The sequence below is a fragment of the Notechis scutatus genome, chromosome Z, assembly GCF_049901735.1.
Source record: "Notechis scutatus isolate UNSWTSFEM ecotype Mainland chromosome Z, rNotScu1.2, whole genome shotgun sequence".
Lineage (NCBI taxonomy): Eukaryota > Metazoa > Chordata > Lepidosauria > Squamata > Elapidae > Notechis > Notechis scutatus.
Window position 1 is genome coordinate 106,804,891 of NC_142025.1, and position 20,676 is coordinate 106,825,566.

At 35.3% G+C, this 20,676-nt stretch overlaps 2 protein-coding genes across 2 annotated transcripts; both read right to left on the minus strand.

Moving 5' to 3' along the window:
* Positions 1–6,906: 6,906 nt before the first annotated feature.
* LOC148129072 (olfactory receptor 5AN6-like) lies at positions 6,907–7,494 on the minus strand. Its single transcript, XM_087947350.1, has one exon. It carries the CDS (start codon positions 7,492–7,494, stop codon positions 6,907–6,909), a length of 588 nt encoding a protein of 195 aa, XP_087803476.1.
* Positions 7,495–14,791: 7,297 nt separating this feature from the next.
* Positions 14,792–15,746, minus strand: LOC113429271 (olfactory receptor 5J3-like). Its single transcript, XM_087947351.1, is given in 3 exon segments — positions 14,792–14,907; positions 14,910–15,125; positions 15,128–15,746. Coding segments are annotated over 3 exon segments (951 nt in total).
* Positions 15,747–20,676: the final 4,930 nt, after the last annotated feature.

A 20,676-nucleotide genomic window follows, 5' to 3' on the forward strand; every position in this document is an offset into this window, starting at 1 on the left:
TTCAGCAAACCACCATCTATAGTGTGGACAAAACATTACAATATCATACAATATAAACATTATAGAGTAAAACATATTACAAGTGTAGATAAACAAGGATGACTTATCTGAACAGAAATAAAATGTATCATATTAAACAATTAAAGGAATAATAAGCATGTAACCTTCAGCCAAAATTTAATATTCTTATTCCATAAAATATTTTAGTTATTCCATTGATGATATTTCAATCATCAGTAACTTATTAACCTAATCATTTACTTATTTAAAATGTGTAAGCACAGCTTTCTTATCTTTAATCTTACATTGGATTCATGGCTCTTTTGATAAGTCTTTCAAAAAAGACAACATGAGCAGAAATATATTTTGAAATTGTGATTGGTAGTGTGGAAGAAGATACTATTGCAAACTAAAGGCATATATATTGATGATAACTGGGAACATACTGAAAATGAGCCTTAATCATCTAAGAGCTTGTTATCCAATCTTTACAAAGACATTTTAACATTTAATGTTGTTTATCTAGAAAGTGTTTTGATAGAGGACCTATACATACATATCACATAGCTCCTATCTTTTTCTTTATCACAGAGAATGAACTTGTAAGCATAATTTTTGTGATATTGAGAACTTCTGGAAGATAACAGTTATGTTCCTTACAAGCTGAAAGTGTTATTTATTCACCAGCTTTTCCCTCAGAATAATATAGCTGAAAGCAATACTAGAAACTATTTTTAATAACTATATTAGGATTATTTTGCTTTTGTTTTCAGGGAAATTCCTCAAAACTTTCCTTTTTTTTTTTTTTTAAAGAATAAAAATAAAAATATGTAGAACAATAAAACCAATTATATACTAAAACTTTTATGCCACTCTTTTTTTCTTGAAACATACACATATACTATAACCAAACTGAATGTTTTTGTTAGCAGTATTTCTTCTGCATCATTGCAAAATCATATGTAGTAATTAAAAATAAATAAATAATAAAAATAGTCTGTGTCTATTTTGTTATAACAAATGCATGGATTTGATGAGCCATAAAATAAATGCACATAATATAAAAAAGAATTGGAAAAAAAATACCTGATAGTCTTCAGAAAGGTTTGACTGCTCACTTAAATCATAAACAAATGTTATTTATATTGCTGGAATAAATGGTAAGGAGATCTCCTGAACCACAAAAACACGGAGAAGTGGAAAGACTTATCCCCAAAGGTCAATTACAAGTATGTGAGTGGGTCTCTTTGAGTATTTAGAGATAGTTTAATCTAACTTGGTTACTTGTTAAAATAGATTTCTACAATTGACTATTAGCAAATAACTTCTTTCTCAGATGAAGACTGCATTACCTTTCAATAGAGAGGGCATCTTGCAAGATTTGTTCCCTTCCATTTGAAGTTTTGGCAGAAGAGAGATGTAGATTTTACATTACATCTACATTTACATTAGATTTTAAAGATAACATATAGGTTGGCATAAGGATTTTGGTTTGAAAGTGTTTGTTCTTTGAAGATTGCATATATTGAAGAAGATGGAGTCTCCAGTTTGTGGGCTCTGGCATGACTGTAACCTTGAGATCTAAATTGGCATAAAGAATTTGATTGTGCAATCCCTTTATATGATGCTGGACCTTTTGTGGAATAATTGATACCATTCTCACAAAATCCAAACTGTATACAAGTGCACTGAAAATTGGGAAGAAAAAAAATATTTCAGCACATCCCCTACCCGCCCCCCCCCTACATACACCGTTACCATTGTTCCATATTAGATGTAACTTTTTATAAATAAATTTCTAAATCAGGGAATAAATCTATCCAAAGTTGAATATAACAATGTTAATATAAGTATTAATTAAAAGGTGAATTTTCACTAATCATTAATTTGATACTTGAAGCCAAGAGAGCTGACTATACAGAGTAGGCAGCCAAAGCAAATACACTTTAGATAGATTAGATAATTAGGTTTTATTCATTTTGATGAATAGGACAGATTAGTAAATAAAGTTGTAATCTGTAATGCTACCAATACATTGCATCGTGTAGCTTTTCATTCTTGACAATGTAGTAATAATTGAAATGATATATAGAAAGTTCATTCATACCCTTTAGAAAATATTAGCAATAGTGGTACTCAAGAGAGCAATAGGAGTAAGAACATTTCATGCCACTTCTTTACATATATTTAATGATGGGATTAAAAGGACGTATGTGAGTCATCTAATTTGGATTTATCTAACAGAGAATGTACATATTATCTACTCTAAATACATGAAATGGCATTCAAGAATACATATACATTATTTATAAAATACTAATAGTTTAGTCCTAATATAAGAAAAATGAATGCTAACAACTATAAATGACTGTTAGTTGAAGCTTTCTTATAGAATTACATAAAAACTGCTTAGAAAATCATATTGTTTTAGAAAATGATTTACATTACATACTTTAGGATAAAATAAAGAGGGATGCATACTATGAGGAAAGCAAACAATAATAAATAAATCTGAATGGATACTTCTATTCTGATTTTTAAAAAGACTGGCCATTTCAGCAAGTCTATCAGGCTTCAGTTAAATTATCTTACACTTATATTAGTGTTGAAGAAGCAGTTCTCAAGCTTCATGTTGTAGCATAATTACTCTCAATGTAGAGGACTTGAGAAAGTAGCACCTGTCACCCTTACTGTATCATTAATTATTTTTCTCTCATTGTTGAACTGATAGGGATATTAAATCAAGGGTTATGAGTATGTATTTATGAAAAAAGAATAACACTACACTGTTCAAGTAGTTTTTCTATGTCAGATAGAATCTGCTTGTTTTTCAGGCTTTATCATTGGAGTTAAAATTTTATATTGAATAGTAATCACTTGTGCAGATCTATGAGTGATTCTGAACTTTACTTCCCACAACAAGATAGGAGCCAAATGTAGAAAAAGCTTTCTGTTTGCCTGCTGATGATTTTATTTTGAGAATGGATGAAATAATATTAATAATTTTAAGAATTGTTAAAATGATATAAATAAAAGAGACAAAGCAATAATATAAAATAAGCTCACCACAAAAAGACAGAAGCTATATGTGGAAAAAGGTTGTTTTATATCTTTTGCTGAATCAGTTTTTAGAATGGCAGAAATAGTTAGGATATAAGAAAGAAGGGTGAAAAATGAGCTAAAATCAGATATCAATTCAAATATTAGTCCAATGTAATTACTGAAAGTCTCTGCACAAACAATGGCAAGAGAAATTCTGGCAAGATCAAAGGGGGAGGTTTAACCCTTTATGTGAACAAAAGCTGGTGTATCAATACAAAGACTATAGACAGCCACTGCTCTATGGATCTGGATTATATGACTCTTAAATGTAGACCCATATATCTTCCACGGGAATTCAGCATGGTTTTGATTACTGCAGTCTATGTCCCTCCTGATGCCAATACTACCATAGCTTTGGGATTCCTGTATAACACTGTTAGTAATCAGCAGAATAATATCCTGATGCTGTGCATATCATAGCAGGGGACTTTAATGAAGCTGATTTAAAAGAAGTGCCCCCTAAATTCTATCAGCATCTTAAGTGTGCTACTAGAGGAGCAAACATATTGGACAAAGTATATACCAACATCAAACATGACTATAAGGGTATACAATTATCACATTTGGGACAATCAGACCATATGTCACTGCCTTTAGCACCAGTGTACATCCCTCTTAGGAGATGGGCTCTGCCTATAATAAAGACAGTGAAATCTTGGCCAGAAGATGCTTTCCAACAACTTCAGGATTGTTTTGAGAACACAAATTGGGACATATTTTACCACCCTGATCCAGAGGTGTACACTGCAACTGTTCTGTGCTATATCAAACACTGCACAGATACTATCACTGTGGATAAACGTATTAGGATCTATCCCAATCAGAAACCCTGGATGACCAAGGATGATTGGATTAAAGACTTTCTGATGGACCAGCCACAAACAGTCAGAGTTGGGTCTTTCACATCCTTCTCCCTGACTCTCAGCACTGGCTTTTCTCAGTGTGTGCTCAGTCCCTACCTGTACTCATTGTACATATACGACTGCATATCTTCTAATCTATCTAATGTGATAATAAAGTTTGCAGATGATACCACTGTACTGGGTCTCATTACAGGAGGAGATGAATTAGCATACAGGGAAGAAGTCCAAAAGTTATCCATATGATGCTCAGAAAAAACTTGCATCTAAACACCAGCAAGACAAAGGGAATGGTGTTCGACTTCTGGAAGCAGAGAGAGGAACAGGTTGTCAGGAAGGCTCAACAGAGACTCCGTTTCCTTAGGGTCTTGTGGAAATATCAAGTGGAACAATGACTGATTACTTCCTTTTACCGGTCTATGATAGAAAGTGTCCTTACATATTGTGTTATGGTATAGTATGCTGGCTTGATAGCCATGGACAAAAAGGCATTACAGAGGAGGATGAGCACAGCAGAAAAAATATGGGCTGACATCACTGGACAAAATTGCCAGAGCCCACTGCCTCAGCAGAGTGAGGAAAATCCTCAGGGATGATTCATACCCTGGTCAGAACTTCTTTACTCTCCTACCATTCAGCAGGAGATATAGAAGCATAGCCAGCCAAACAAATAGGCTGAAAAATAGCTTTTATCTATTGGCTGTCAGACTTCTGAATGCACCATAACACCACAATTAGGTTTAATATGATAGACTTGCAGGGCCAGCACCAAGGGAGGCTCATTTTAATTTCATTGTACACATGTTGTGCATTGATAATAAACATTTGATTTGATTTGATTTGATATTAAAAAACCCCAACCCCTGTATTTCAATGTAAATTTTAAAGCATTCATGCACATATTTTTCCATTACTCAAGCATTATATCCAAAATTCCTTGCCCACTGAATCATACAGTTTCACATATTTATTTTTAAATTTTGATTTCAACAAAATTGTATGATCCTTAGTAATAATATATTAATCATAGGCACATCATAGCAATTTCATTTTTTTTTTTACAAATTCAAATCCATATTTTTTCTTGTCTAAATTATATTTTTCCTTAGGCACACCAGAGGTAAAGATGTCCTTCTAATTCAAATTCTTCCTTTAATTTGGGATTATGTTCATTTTGGCTAAAATGCATTATTTGGTTATACATCCACCAGTCTAGTCCTACCATCATTTCTTAAAAAAAAAAATTCCTTCATTGGGTTTGTTTTAATCATCATATGAGAAGGAATATGAGTTTTTTGGTTCATAGATTAGCCTTTAAAATCCTCAGAGCCACTTTATCCTATGAGGATGATTTATCTGAATGTGGGTTTAACCAAATTACATGGGTTATGACTAGATATCTAACAAGACAATAGAAAAAATTAAAAATTGCAGCATGAAGAATATGTATAGCATTTTATTTAGTATTGAATCATTAAAATGTTCAGGTGTATCTCTTTAGCTTTCCTTCATAGCTTCAACAACTTTAAATAGCAACAACAACAAAAAGATACACTATTCATTGAATCTCTTTTAATCATCACCTTTAAAATATATGGGTTTACAAATGTCATGAATATTTTTAACTTTGATATGAATGGAATAGAATAACAGAGTCAAAAGGGACTTTGGGGTTCTTCTAGTCCAATCCCTTGCTTAGGTAGGAAACCTTACACCACTTCAGATAAATGGTTATCCAATTTCTTCTTTAAAAATTCCAGTGTTAGAGAAATTACAACTTCTAGAGGCAAGTTGTTCCAATGATGAATTGTTGTTAGGAAATTTCTCCTTAGTTCTAAGTTGCTTCTCTCCTTGATTAGTTTTCACCTATTGCTTCTTGTCCTACCTCAGATGCTTTGGAGAATAGCTTGACTTCCTCTTCTTTGTGGCAGCTCCTGAGATATTAGAACACTGCTATCATGTCTCCCCTAGTCCTTCTTTTCAGAAAACTAAACATACCCAGTTCCACCAACAGGTCATTATATGTTTTAGCCTCCAGTCCCTTAATCATCTTCGTTGCTCTTCTCTGCACTCTTTCTAGAGTCTCAACATCTTTTTTACATTGTGGCAACCAAATCTGTATGCAGTATGAAATGATGGTTTTCAATGTTTCTGTTAAAAAGGCATACCATAACATGGTGCAGAATATATTGAATTCTTACTTACTTCAAATATGCAGCAGTTCCTATATAAATACATTAATATCTGTTTATGAATAAATATTTTGAATAACAATTAAAATCTGTTCTATAAGATTGAATATATTTTGAGATGTATGAGATTTTTTAAATGATATTTTATTGGGAGTATATGCTTTTATAGCATTTATACAGAGAGAGAGAGAGAGACACACACACACACACACACACACAGAGAGAGAGAGACAGAGAGACAGAGAGACAGAGAGAGACAGAGAGACAGAGACAGAGTTAGAAAATGCCTACCTTGTTTTGATTGGGTAATTGCACATTAATTCAGCAACACAACACTGGGAGACCATATTTGGTAAAGGTAAAAATTATCCCTGTTCAGTTCTGTCTAAAGAGCAGTGCTCAATTCTGTTTCCTATCTGAGGGAGCCAGCATTATTCAAAGATACTTCTATAGTGATGTGGTTAGCATGACTATATGCCAAAGTGCATGGAATGCCATTAATTTCCAAGTGAAGTGGTACCTATTTATTGACTTGCATTTGCATTTAGAATTACTACGTTGTCAAGAGATGTGCTCACTCAGTCACACAGTACTTGGGTCTCAAATTGTTGACCTTCCAGTCAACAACTGTCTTAACAATTGTGTCTTAAGCACTAGGCCAATGTGTTCTGACCTGCTATAATATTAATATTTTATTATTAGTCAGTGGTGGATCTATGTAAATATTAAAAGTTCTGCATATTGCTTCAAGATTATGGAATGGGCTTACATTTTCCAGACATTTTCAATAGAACAGATCTGATATCTTTGTTTTTCAGGCTGTATATAATTGGATTTAGCATTGGAGTTAAAATCCTATACTGAATAGAAATCACTTTGTCCAGATCCATGAGTGATTCTGAACTTGGCTTCATATAGCGAATCAAAGCAGAAATGTAAAATAAGCCCAGAACAATGAGATGGGAGCTGCATGTAGAAAAAGCTTTCTGCCTGCCTTCCACTGATTTAATTTTCAGGATTGTTAAAATAATGTAAATATAAGAGACAAGTGTTGTAAGAAGTGAACTGAAACCAAACAGCATCACAGATATGAAAAGAATAATGTAATTAGTAAAGGTGTTTGCACATGATAAGGCCAAAAGTGTAGGAAGTTCACAGGTATAGTGGCTGATTATATTGTTGCCACAAAAATGAAGATTTTGCAATGGTACTACATTTACCATAGAATAAAAGAAACCCAGGAGCCAGGCTCCAGCCACAATTTTATTACACCTCTCTCTTGTCAAGTATATGCTGTAATGCAAGGGGTTACAGATAGCCACATATCGGTCATAACCCATTGCTGCAAGGATATATACTTCTGTACAAGCAATTTGGAAAAAGAAAGAAATTTGTGCAATGCATCCTTCCCAGGAAATTGTTTTCTGGTTCATTAGGAAGTTTGCCAGCATCTTGGGAACAGTGACTGAAGAACAGCAGATGTCAACAAAAGCTAAATGGCTGATAAAGAAGAACATGGGGGCCTGAAGGTGAAGATCAGATTTGATCACCAATATAATTACCATATTGCCCAAAATTGTGAATAAATACATGACCATGAACAAGAGAAGAAGAACATTCTGTACCAGTGGATCATTGGAGAGACCCAACAGAATAAAATCTGTTACCATAGATTGATTTTCTAAATCAGATGATTTAAGAATCATAGGATCTATGAGAAAAGAAAAGAAAAATTATAAACCTTCAAACATTGTTTGAAACAATGTTGAAAACTACATGAGAATGTATTTTACTCACCGTATTTAAAGTTGTTTTTTTCAATTTCATGAAGAGCTTAGATATTTTCATTACATTTTAATGCATTAATTATTCCAAAATGTACTTATTCTTGGACATCATTTGTGCATTCATGAAGTGAATTTATCGCATAGAAATAACAGTTATTGCACATGAATAAAACATTGTATTTGAATTAAAGTCCTCTTTATCTGATAGAAAGGCATTGTCTTAAAAAATAGTCATAAGGAAAAGATTGACACAAATAACTACATATTTCTACATATTCATAATGCACAGATTTCCAGACCTTCAAACATGAAATGTTAAACTATTGCCCTTGTAATTCTTTGGTAAGACTGTCTCACGTCCCTTCCCTCTGGCCCAAGTAACAACTGGTAATTATTAGTCCTGGTGATATTTTCTTTACCTTAATCAAATGTCACCAAGTGAGGGTGGCTGCTGTGAAAAAATGGAAACAGCAAGCTTTAATGTTTTGCAAAATATCTAAATAGATGTGATATATACATTATTCTTTCTTCCAAAAATGGAAAAATGTCAATTGATTTTGATAAGATTACTCTTTTCTTCTTTAAGCAATATTGATTCGACCCTCTATTTTCACTCTGAAGATTTGCTTATACAAACTTTATTGACATATGTAACTCAAGCGAAAATTTTTACTGAAACCTAAAAATGGACAGAATTAGCCCTGCTAATCCCTTGAAACATGGTTCTCAGCAATAATGATCTATATATAGCCCAACTGAAGTATCACAATTTAAACTGGTATCACAATTTAAACTGGATTTGATTAAAAGAGTATTTTAATTTCAATTTCCATGTGTTTTTCAATCATTTCATTAGTTAATTTTGCTCAGTGTTGCACTAAAATATAAAAAAGACACAATCTATATTAGAGAACTCGTTCCTAAAACTACTTTCTTCTTCTAAACCCCATTATCCACATCAGACATGAATTTACCTTGTAGGAAGTAGTTCTTTTGCAGCAGAGACATACTTTGCCTCCTTGTATCTTTGCCTCCTTGTCCAAATGCCTGGAAGCTTTTCTTGGAAAATGATAATAAAAAAGGCAAGCGCATCAATGTGCTTACCATCCCTATCCTAATGTTTCCTTTTATGCTTATCCATTTCATGTATTCATCGTGTTTATATTTATATCTGTTATCTAATACATGATTGACAAGTACCAATATTCCTTCTGGAATTCAAGGCACTCGAAACCAATTAGGAATATATTGCTCAGAAATTAAAATAGATTAAGTGTGGATATTTTTTTTTTGCTTTTCCCATCTTTTATTTCATTTAAAGTAAGAGTATAACATAGTGATCTTACAGTTACAGTAATGCTGAAGTCATGAAATATTTGTTGATACCTTCAAAAAGAAACACAAAAAAATCAATGGCTTTTTCATCTTCACTCCTCAACCATAATAACTGTCTTCATAAAATCATGTATGAATAAAAACCTTTTTATAGTTTTAGTTAGTGGTACAAAGAAGGGAGATAATTGTAGAGAAAATAGAGACATAAATAATTTAAGCTTTTCCACATTTATTCCAATCATATCCAAATTTTCAAAAAAAAATCACATATTTTCTAATTTAATTATTTCTGCAAGAAATCGGTGGATGAATCAGTATTACTATCTTGAGTATGATTGACAGTATGAATGAATATGTTAAACATCCATTTCAAGATAAGTTATAAAATATTTATTTGTTTATTTACATTTAAATTCCCAACTCCAATTCTTCTAGATAAGATGGTTTAGAAAAATTCATATCAATCATACATAAAGATTGTTTTAGCATAACTTGTTTTTGCATAATAATTTTTAAGTTTTCTAAAATCAACAAAACTGAATGCTTCTTACTCACACCTCTAAAACACTAGAGGAACTTGCCAATTTAAAAACTAAAGAAATAAATTAAAACAAGCAAACAAATGTTTTTAAAACTAAAATTATGACCCAGTTCAAAAACTTCAGTAATCTCAGGATTCAGCCTAACATGCCACATACCTATCTTATTGTCAGGTCTTTATTTCCATTTGAAAATCAATGTAAAGGAGAAAGAGAAATTTTACATGATATTTTACTATTTCTGAAGAATCAGTCCATAACAAAGATTATTTACCTTAATGTTTCAGTCTGAATATTACTTTTAATCTCATTCTCTCCCTTCTTCCCTTTCTCCCTTTTTCCCTCCTCCCTTCCTTCCAGTTAGTGTGTATTGATACATGATAATTTCCTGGACATGTCCCTGCAGTTTTCTTGGAAATATTTCGGAAGTGGCTTGCTATTGCCTTCTTCCAAGCCTCAGAAGGAGTAGTAGCCCAAACTGACCCGACTCCCTCAAATCTCTAATAATAATTTATTATTTATTAAACAAATGTATATGGCCACCCAACTCACACATAGATGATTTTGGGTGGCCTACAACATTACAAACCACAACATAAAAAAACGTAACACTTCCTATGGCAGCAACAATACAATCAGATCCACCTGATTGGCTCCATCTCGATTTGGATCCTAGGTCTGATGACAAAGTGACATCTTCAGGGCCTTTTCGAAAAACAACAAGGTGGGGTTTCAATATACTTGTGTGTGGGCTGATATTTCACAGAGAAGGGCTCACCACTAAAAGGACCTTTTCCAAAATCCCCAGGATTATATATTACTAATAGGTGGGTCCCACAACATATCCTACCATCCAGACATAGTGGGCTGGGCAAATGTAATGAGGATAGGACTTTCAAATAGCCTGGCCCCAAGTCATTGTGAGGCATGTTGAATTGTACCTGGAAGCAGATTGGCAGCCAGTGCAGCTCCCCAAAAAGAGGTGACACATGTGTAACTTTAGGCTTGCAACAAAATTGTGTGGGGTATTGCATTTTTCATATTACATATAATTTATTGACTACTCTATTTGTTTTAGTATCTAAGCTAAATTCTTATATACTTAGATTTAGAAAAATATCTTTGAAAAAATATATTTCAAGATGTATTCTTTGAGAAAGAAATTTTAAAAAATGATATTTCCATGTTTGTGCATACTTTCAGACCATCTTGTATTAAAATAAATTTTGAAAGATGAATCATACATGTTTGTGTGCAGATGCAGAAAAAGAATCAGAGAAAGATCATCTTGTGTTGAATGTAATATACCTAATAATCAGGGGTGGGATTCTATCGGTTCTGACCGGTTCTATAGAACCCCTTGTTAACTTTCTAGGCAGTTCAGACAACTGGTAGTTAGAAGAAATCTCCTTTTGTTTTTTTCACCTTGATTACATTCTTGGCAGTATGCCTAGACTTACTGTCTCTGAAGGAGGTTTTCTTTCTGCCTTGAAACTTTCTTAAAGGGGAAGGGTTGTTTTAAGCTTTTTACACTGCTGCTGGGAGGAAATACTCCCCTGGAAATACTTCTTCTTGGCTAGCTAGAAAGATCAACATTCAAAGGTGAGTTTACATAACCTTTCTGAGTTTTGGTCTAAAAATGGTTTTTGGTGAAGTTTAATTCTGTGTTTGGTTACATTTAATCCTGTGTTTATTAGTGGGATAGTTTTCTCTATTCAGCTTTGTTTGGAAGGAAAAAGATTAGTCTTTATTTCTGAAAAAGACACTGGGCTGAGAAATCTGGCTAGTTCCTGTGTCTATTTGTTCTGGTAATTGGTTTAACAAGCAACAGTTATTGTTGTGATTTAATTATTTGTATTGTGTTTGAATTTTTTACTGCCTCATGGTTTCTTTTTCTATCTGGGGAGGGTCTTCCTTCACTGCTTTAGTGGTATCTGGCATTTTTGGGGTGTACTTCCAAGAGGCAGGATGCAAGCTTGGCACTGAGTTTTTTACTACTTTTCTGGGACCTTTTCTTAAGGATATCTTGTGAGATGAGTGAGACCAGCTGGTATCTTTAAGTGGTGCAAATGGATCAAAGGATTTCTTTTCCTGGGTATGCTCTTTCTGGAGAGCTTAAATGATCTCTCTGCTAAAGGGTTTCACTTTATGAGCAGGAGTTGGCTGCTGATAATTATCATTGCATTTTAATTCCTCAAGGTGCTCTGGCATCCTGCCTGATTTGTAACTCTGGCTTGCAGGTATTTTTAATCTAATGATTGGCATTTAGGGCAGCTTTTTTGTACAGGTGATCCTTGACTTACAACAGTTCATTTAGTGACCATTCAAAGTTACAATGGCACTGAAAAAAGTGACTCATGACCGTTTTTCACACTTATGGCCATTGCAGCTTCCCCACTGTCATGAGAGATCAGGTGAGGAGAAGCACCCCTTAATGTGAGAGATGTTGTGTTGGCCATGCCCACCCAGTCATATGACCACCAAGCCACACCCACCAACTAAGCCATGCTATAGAATCTGTTGTTAAAAAATTTGAATCCCACCCCTGATAATAATACATAATATACATAATAAATAAATATCATCAGAGCTATATGAAACGTTCATATATCCTCACTGATTAATTCATTGTCACCATCACATCATTGCTAGCAAACACAGAAAAAATTTCTCCATAATGATGCATCTTTAAATTGGTCCTTTAGATCTCCAAATTGTGAACCCATTGGCAGTGTAAAGAGTCAATCCATCTAGCTGTTGGTTGTCCTCATCAATTCTTTCCTTCCGGGTTTTACACAATTATAACCTTCTCTAGAGAGCTAGATTGTTGCATGACGTGTCTGAAGTAGGATAGTTTGAGACTGATATATCCTTATATTGGAAGAAGGTTCTATTTCGGATGTGAGATGCTTTGGGGAAGAGAGTGCCAGTGCCCTTCAGTCCTACTGTACTATTAAACCCCTTGATAGTGAGTTGCCATATTTATAGCTATATGAATATAACATAAAAAGTTGTGGATATTCTTTCAAAATTAAGCAATGGTATTATATTTTCCAAATATTTTCACCAGGATATGTTTTATCTTTTTATTGTTCAGACTACATATGACTGAGTTTAAAAGTGGAGTAAAAATACTATATTGAATGGATATCACTTTGTTCAGATTAATGAGAAATTATGAATTTGGTTTCATGTCACATAAATCTTCCACAGTAATAATTTTATTTATCACCAAATGAAAAAGAATATCCTTTTATAGTATTTCTAATAAATGTACAATTGCCCACAAAACACAGAAATGACCAGTTAATCCTTGTGTCTGTAAGTCTGTCCATAGGAACAAAATGATATGGATTTTGCCTAGAAAGGATATGAAGATATCAGCAGCAACTGAAAATTAGCTATTTAATGAACATATGTAATGTAATATTTGCTAAGACAGTTTTAAGTGACAGCCACAGTGAGATATAAACTGATGGGTTTTCTAAATAGAATGCATTATACATACCTAAGTACTGATATAAAATTAAAGAAACCAATTTCCAGAGTAATATGCTTATTACATTATGGTGCAGAGTATACAGCATATTCTGTTTGTTTGATCTTGCAGCTTGATTATTACATAACTATATAAAATCTACTCAGAAATTCATATTGTTTTAGAAAGTGTGTTTAAATTACATCTCTCAAGCTCAAATAGACAGAAGAGATGTGTACTGCGGGTAAAAAATAAATTAAAAAATATTACATATATTGGTGGATACTTTCATTCAGTTTCTTTGAGAAAAAATGTTTAGATGAAAATTAGAGCAAAATTACTTTTCTTCATTTATATTATACCACACTATTAGAGCAGGGCTCAAGAAGAAGTTCTGATAGTCCCATATTATGTAATAACTCCCAATGTAGAGGACACAAGGCAAGTAGCAATCCTCATTCCTGCTGGGTTACAATTTATGACCACAATTAACCCCGATATTTCTGTTGCTAAAAGAATTGCTAAGTGAGTTTTTCCCCATTTTACAATTTTTCTTGCCACAGTTGTAGTGAATCACTGCAGTTAGTAAGTTAGTAACAGGGTTTTTAAGTGAATCTGGATTCCTCACTTACTTTATTTGTCAGAGGGTGACAAAAAGCAATCACATGACACCTGGACATTGCAATTGTCATAAGTATGGGTTAGCTACCAAGCATCTAAATTTTGACCACGTGACCATGGGGATGCTGCAATGGTTGTAAGTGTGAAAAACAGACATAACCCCTTTTTTTCAGTGCCATTGTAATTCTGAATGGTCAATAAACACGATGTTGTAGGTCAAGGACTTACAACGTGTTAAGCCTGAATTCCCCAACGAGTGTTAAGGAAAACAAACTAAACAGAATGTGTAGCGTAGTCAGATAGGCAGACAGGTAAATGTGTGAGATAAGTTTGTATTTTAGTTAATACGCAGTAAAAAACAGATACGCTTGTGCTATCAAAAATATAGTTTATTCCATTAGGAATTATAGCATAGTCAAAATAAACGGTCCATTAGTCATGTATCATTTCAGTCAGTCCAGTCGGGTATACTCAATTTGCAAAGTCCGTGTTGAATAGCCAATGTCAGTTCACTTACAATAAATCAGGCCATATTATCTCTTCTCTCCGTTGAGAAATCAACACTCCTTTCTCTCCTCCGTTCCAGTAAGGAAAAACGCAGTCATCAATCCATCCAGTAATTAGGGATCATTAAGCCAGAGAGAGAGAGCTGCAATTGACTTGCTTCTTTTATGGTGCTTTTACAACCACACCCTTAATTACATTCTTGTAGTTAAAGTTACACACACTTTAACCAACAAACCATGATAACTTATTTATTATTTTTACCCAAACCAGTTAGGGTAAACAATGTTATCCCTAACACAACGTATTAATTCTTTGTCACTCTAATTATTGAAGTTATAGGCATGTTAAATGAAGGACTGTGAATATTGTTTCATGTCAAAAGAATGGCCCTATATTTTCCAAAGAGTTTTTTCACACCAGATAGGATCTGTTCATTTTTCAGACTGTAGAAAATGGGGTTTAACATAGGAGTTAAAATGCTATATGAATGGAGATCACTTTGTTCAGATCCATGAGTGATTCTGAACTTGGCTTCATATAGCGAACAAATGCTGTAATGTAAAATAAGCCCACAATAAGATGGGAGCTGCATGTGGAAAAAGCTTTCTGCCTGCCTGTTGATGATTTTATTTTGAGAATGGATGAAATAATATTAATGTAAGAAGCCAGGGTGAAACAAAATGAGTGAACCCGAATGCCAAAATAAATATTAGAAGAACAATATAATTAGTGAGAGTCTCTGCACAAGACAAAGGCAAGAGTGAAGGAAGATCACAATTATAGTGTCTGATGATATTGTTGCCACAAAAATTGAGATTTAGAAAAGGCAGGACATTGCCTATGGCACCCAAGAAACCCAGGAACCATGCTCCACCCATCATTTTATTGCACTTCTCTTTTGTCAAATATCTGTTGTAATGAAGTGGCTCACATATGGCCACATAACAATCATAACCCATTGCTGAGAGGTTGAATACTTCTGTACAAGATGTTTGTAGAAAAAAGAAAATCTGTGCAATACATCCTTCCCAGGAAATAATTTTCTGCTTTGTAATAAAATTTGCCAACATCTTGGGAACAGTGACTGAGGAGTAGCAGATGTCAACAAAAGCTAAATGACTGAGAAAAAAGAACATGGGGCTCTGAAGGTGAAGCTCAGACTTGATGACCAATATAATTAAAATATTTCCCATGATGGTCACTAAAAAAATGGTCGTGAATAAAAAAAGAAAGAAATCTTGTATGTGTGAGTTATTGGAGAGTCCCAACAGAATAAACATTGTTATTACAGTTTGATTTTCCAATTTAGAGGATTCATGAAACATCTGTCAAAAAATCAAAACACAGTAAATGATACATACATGCATATATGAAATTGGGATTCCATTCAATAGACATACTAATTTAAAGGTCATACTTTAGATCAATATTGAGAATTATGTTATAAAGTATAGCAACATGTTCCTTTTTTAATATATTTCTCCCAATGCAAAATCTAATTGTTGCATTTCTCATTTTAGCAATGTTTTGTTGATTTCTATGTTTCAATTAATTTGCTACAGTGACTTGTATTTGCTATGAATATCATGTGCATCCTCGTGTATGTATTTGTGAAGTGAGTTAAAGTCATACATCAAGAAAAGTTGTTCCTAAGGAAAATATTGATAAGATATGATTTGAATTATCTTTTTCTTCAAAATGTCCAAATGGAAAAATTTCAAGAAATTGGGGCACATGGAATTTACCAGTTGGGACATCCATTTTTTTCAGTTGCACTTGTCCTCCTCTGTACAAGAATCCACTGATTTCCTCTTTCTGTGTTCCCCATCCTTTTGACCCCTTCCACATTTCCAAATAGGAATCATACTAGTCAGGTTGAATGTGATTATATAGACATAATAATGTTGATTTCTCTTTCCCTGCCCTCCCCACAAGAGAAATACAAAAGTGATTAGTTTCTTTCTTCTTCATTTTTTTGTTCCTTTCTTTTCAGGTCTTCTGCTTTTGGGATTTTGCTTTTCTTATTTGTCATCCCCCTCCCCATGCTAAATAGATGCAATGTATGATGCATTTTAAAAGTAGTTAAGTAAAGCTAAATAATGACATACGCTTTGATAAATTAGAGAAAGAAAATTTCAAATATTATGTACTTCTTTCCATGCCCACCCCCAGAAAAAGATCTAAATGGATACCTTTTACAAAAGCAAATGTGATCAGTTAAAAAATGGTACATACCAAACATTGAGTCCTATATTATTACTTTTAACTCTTTTTAACGTTTACCTGGTGTGAACATTAACCAGAAGGAGAAGGAGAAAGAGAAGAAAATCTGTTTATTATTAATGAGCAGAATAAGTCTAGTTGAAACCCTTAAAACATTGCTCTGTTTCAGTAATGATCTATTTATAATATCCACAAAAACCAAAGCCATGTACTTCTACTCTACCTAGATTTGACTGTAATGTTATTTTAAGAAAGACTTTACATCAGTTTCCTCATCATTGTTGTCATAAATTTCATGGGCTAAATGTGAAAGACAACAAAATGGTTTATGGTAAAGAACTGCCTTCTTCATATAGATAAAATGCTTTCTTTCTTGCAAACATAGAGAGATATTAAAAGAGAAGTTACCTTGAGAGAAGCAGTTACCTGAATCTTAGAATTGTTTCACATCTTACTTTAGTGGTTTTATGGGGCTAAAACTGTGTAAGTTCAATCTGGAACAAGATAATAAAAAGAGATGTGAGTTGATGCATCATTCCTTCTGGAATTCATGCAATTAAAGTCATCTGGGAATATAGATTCTCTAAACAATAATTTGTAGTTTTAAATAAGTTTCAACAATGTAAGGTTTGCACTTTTCCTACATCTAAATCTTCCTGCCCTGCTGTTTGTGTTCTGAAATCAAATCCTGATCCCCAGTTAAAGATCATTTTTAAAAAGACATTTTACTTGGAATGTTGTTCCATAGTTCTTTAGTTATCAACAAATGAGTTTTATATAATTTGTAGTAAATCTAAAATTACTCACAAAGCATTTAGAATTAATTGGCCAGTAAATTCTTTCTTCTTCAACTCTATCCACATGAATCAAATTATAATGGAATTTGACTACAAAGGCTAACAAGATAGCAGAAGCAACTAAATAATACCTGTGTGATGAATATGTGTAATAAATTTTCTAAGATTATTTTCAGGGGCAATCATGTGAAGATAGAAAACTGATGGGCTTTTTGGGCAGAATACATTATATATTCCTAAATTCTGATATTAAATGCTAGATCCCAATTTCTCAGATAAATATGATGTCTGAATCATGTACTGCAGCTCTGTTCTTATAGAATTACATAAAAACTGCTTAGAAAATAATATTGTTTTAGAAAATGATTTACATTACATACTTTAGGATAAAATAAAGAGGGATGCATACTATGAGGGAAGCAAATAATAATAAATAAATCTGAATGGATACTTTTATCCTGATTTTTAAAAAGACTGGCCATTTGAGCAAGTCTATCAGGCTTCAGTTAAATTATCTTACACTTATAGTAGTGTTGAAGAAGCAGTTCTCAAGCTTCATGTTGTAGCATAATTACTCTCAATGTAGAGGACTTGAGAAAGTAGCAACTGTCACCCTTACTGTATCATTAATTATTTTTCTCTCATTGTTGAACTGATAGGGATACTAAATCAAGGGTTATGAGTATCGATTTATGAAAAAAGAATAACACTACACTGTTCAAGTAGCTTTTCTATGTCAGATAGAATCTGCTTGTTTTTCAGGCTTTATCATTGGAGTTAAAATTTTATATTGAATAGTAATCACTTGTGCAGATCTATGAGTGATTCTGAACTTGACTTCCCACAACAAGATAGGTGTTCCATACTAGCAGGCTTGTAGACCTGCGTTCCTATTGGTCCGGAAAAGGCGGGCCGTGATTGGACAATATTAAGCAATCCTGATTGGTTTGTATTCGGGCTGCCGCTATTGGGTAAAACCAAGCGCAGCAAGCTCAAATGCATGTCATAGGCTGCCTAGCCGTAGCCAGCTCTATAAAAAGAGCTGCCGCGGCCAGGGTTGTTGTCTCAGTATCTGGTTTCCTAATAAAGAGCTGTTGTCACTACTTCGAGTCTTGTCTCTCCTTGGGACCCACCACCCAGACATAACACTGGCGACGAGGATGGGATACTGAGACAACAGAGCTGAATAGCACGTGGCAGAAAGCGCATAGAAGACCAGCAAAATGGCCAGCAGCGCCGTGCCACCCGCACCATTCAATCCGGCCAGCGAGGACTGGGAGTCCTACATTGATCGTTTCCAAATGTTCTTGGAATCTAACAACCTGAAGGACGCCACCGGCAGCAAGAAGCGAGCAGTCTTTCTAACACACTGCGGACCCGCCGTTTTTAAAATGGCAAAGGCACTCGCAAAGCCCACAGACGTCAAGACCATGGATTAGGATACCCTAGCTCCCATCCTCCAGAACCACTATGCACCGGCGGTGCCGACTCTCATCCGTAGGCATGACTTTTACCAGAGGGATCAGCGCGAGGGCGAGAGCATTGGAGAGTTTGTAGCCGACCTGAGGGACCTAGGAGGCTTGTGCGGATTCGCCAATCTAGACGAGGCCATGCGTGACCGAGTCATCCTCGGCCTGAAAGACCCAACTCTCCAAAGCAGACTGATGGCTAAAGGGGACATCTCCCTCACTGACGCCGTAGCCGAAGCCACCGCAGCCAAGGCCACCCATAAGTCAGCGGCGCGAATGCGGCGTTCAAACGGAACCGACTACCAACCCACCAGCGAGACGACAACCGCTGCAGACAAACATGCAGCATCCAACCACCACAGCGACATCGAATCCCCTTCTGACAGTGAAGAGGAAGAAATTCACAGACTTCAGTCGGAACGCGAGCGATGAGACCGGTGCGGTCGTAAGTCGAGTTACCAATGTGCCGGCTGCGGAGGAAATCACCCGTGTTCCGAATGCAAGTTCCTGGACGCTGTTTGCCGTTTTTGCGAAAAACGAGGGCATATTGCCAAAGTATGCCGTAACAAACGAAATGCCAGCCCACGACGACAGGGAAACAGCCCAAGAAGAATAGATGGCACCCCCACCATAAACCGGGACCACCAAAATGACAGCCAATGGAATCGGGACAGCCGATTCAGGAAGTTCATTGATGCAACCAGAAGAGAAGAAACGCACCAAACAGTCATCATCGGTCACGCTTCATCAATAGACGCACGAAAGATACGTGTAGAGGTCACCATCAAGAATCAACCTTGCACCATGGAGGTAGACTCCGGCTCCTCCCTCTCTATGGTCTCCTGGAGGACCATAAAACGGCTAATTCCCAGCATCCACCACCAAGAACTAAGCGACCAGAAACTAATATTGAGAGACTATCAAGGTAACCGCATTCCGGTCGCTGGCACTGGACATTTTAAAGTCTCTTTCAAAAACCACACCACCATCCTACCACTCACAATCGTTGATAAGGACCGACCCAGCCTACTCGGGTTGCAGTGGTTCGCACCATTAGGGATCGAGATGGCAGGCATCAACCACACAGAAGACAAAGACTGGGAAGCAACGCTCATCCAAGACTTCCAAGAAGTCTTCAGTGAACATCTAGGCAAGTACAAGGGGTCCCCTATCTCCTTTAATCTTAGCCCTGACATCGCTCCCATCCGTCTCAAACTGCGCCGAGTGCCTTTTGCACTCAAGCCTAAAATAGACGAACAATTAGACAAACTAATAGCGCAAGGCGTATTAGAACCCATTGATCTTGCCTGTTGGGAGACCCCAGTTGTCACCCCCATTAAACCAGATGGCTCCCTGAGAATTTGTGGAGACTACAAGGCCACCCTCAACCACACATTGCAGCAGAGCGCCTACCCAGTGCCGGTAGTCCAACATCTCCTACACTCACTAGGGGGTGGCAGAATTTTTGCAAAGCTCAACCTGGCTCAAGCTTATCAACAACTGCCAGTCGATGCTGAAACCGCTGAAGCCCAAACTATAGTGACACATAGAGGGGTGTTCAAATGTAACCGGCTCCAGTTTGGGTCAGTGTCGCACCGGGGATCTTTCAAAGTCTAATGGAGAGATTGCTGCAGGGAATTAAAGGAGTCGTGCCCTATTTCGACAATGTTTTAATAGCAGCCCCAACCAAAAAACAATTGGAAAAATGACTGAGGGCAGTCCTACAGAAATTCAAAGACACTGGCCTCAAGGTGAAAAAGGAAAAG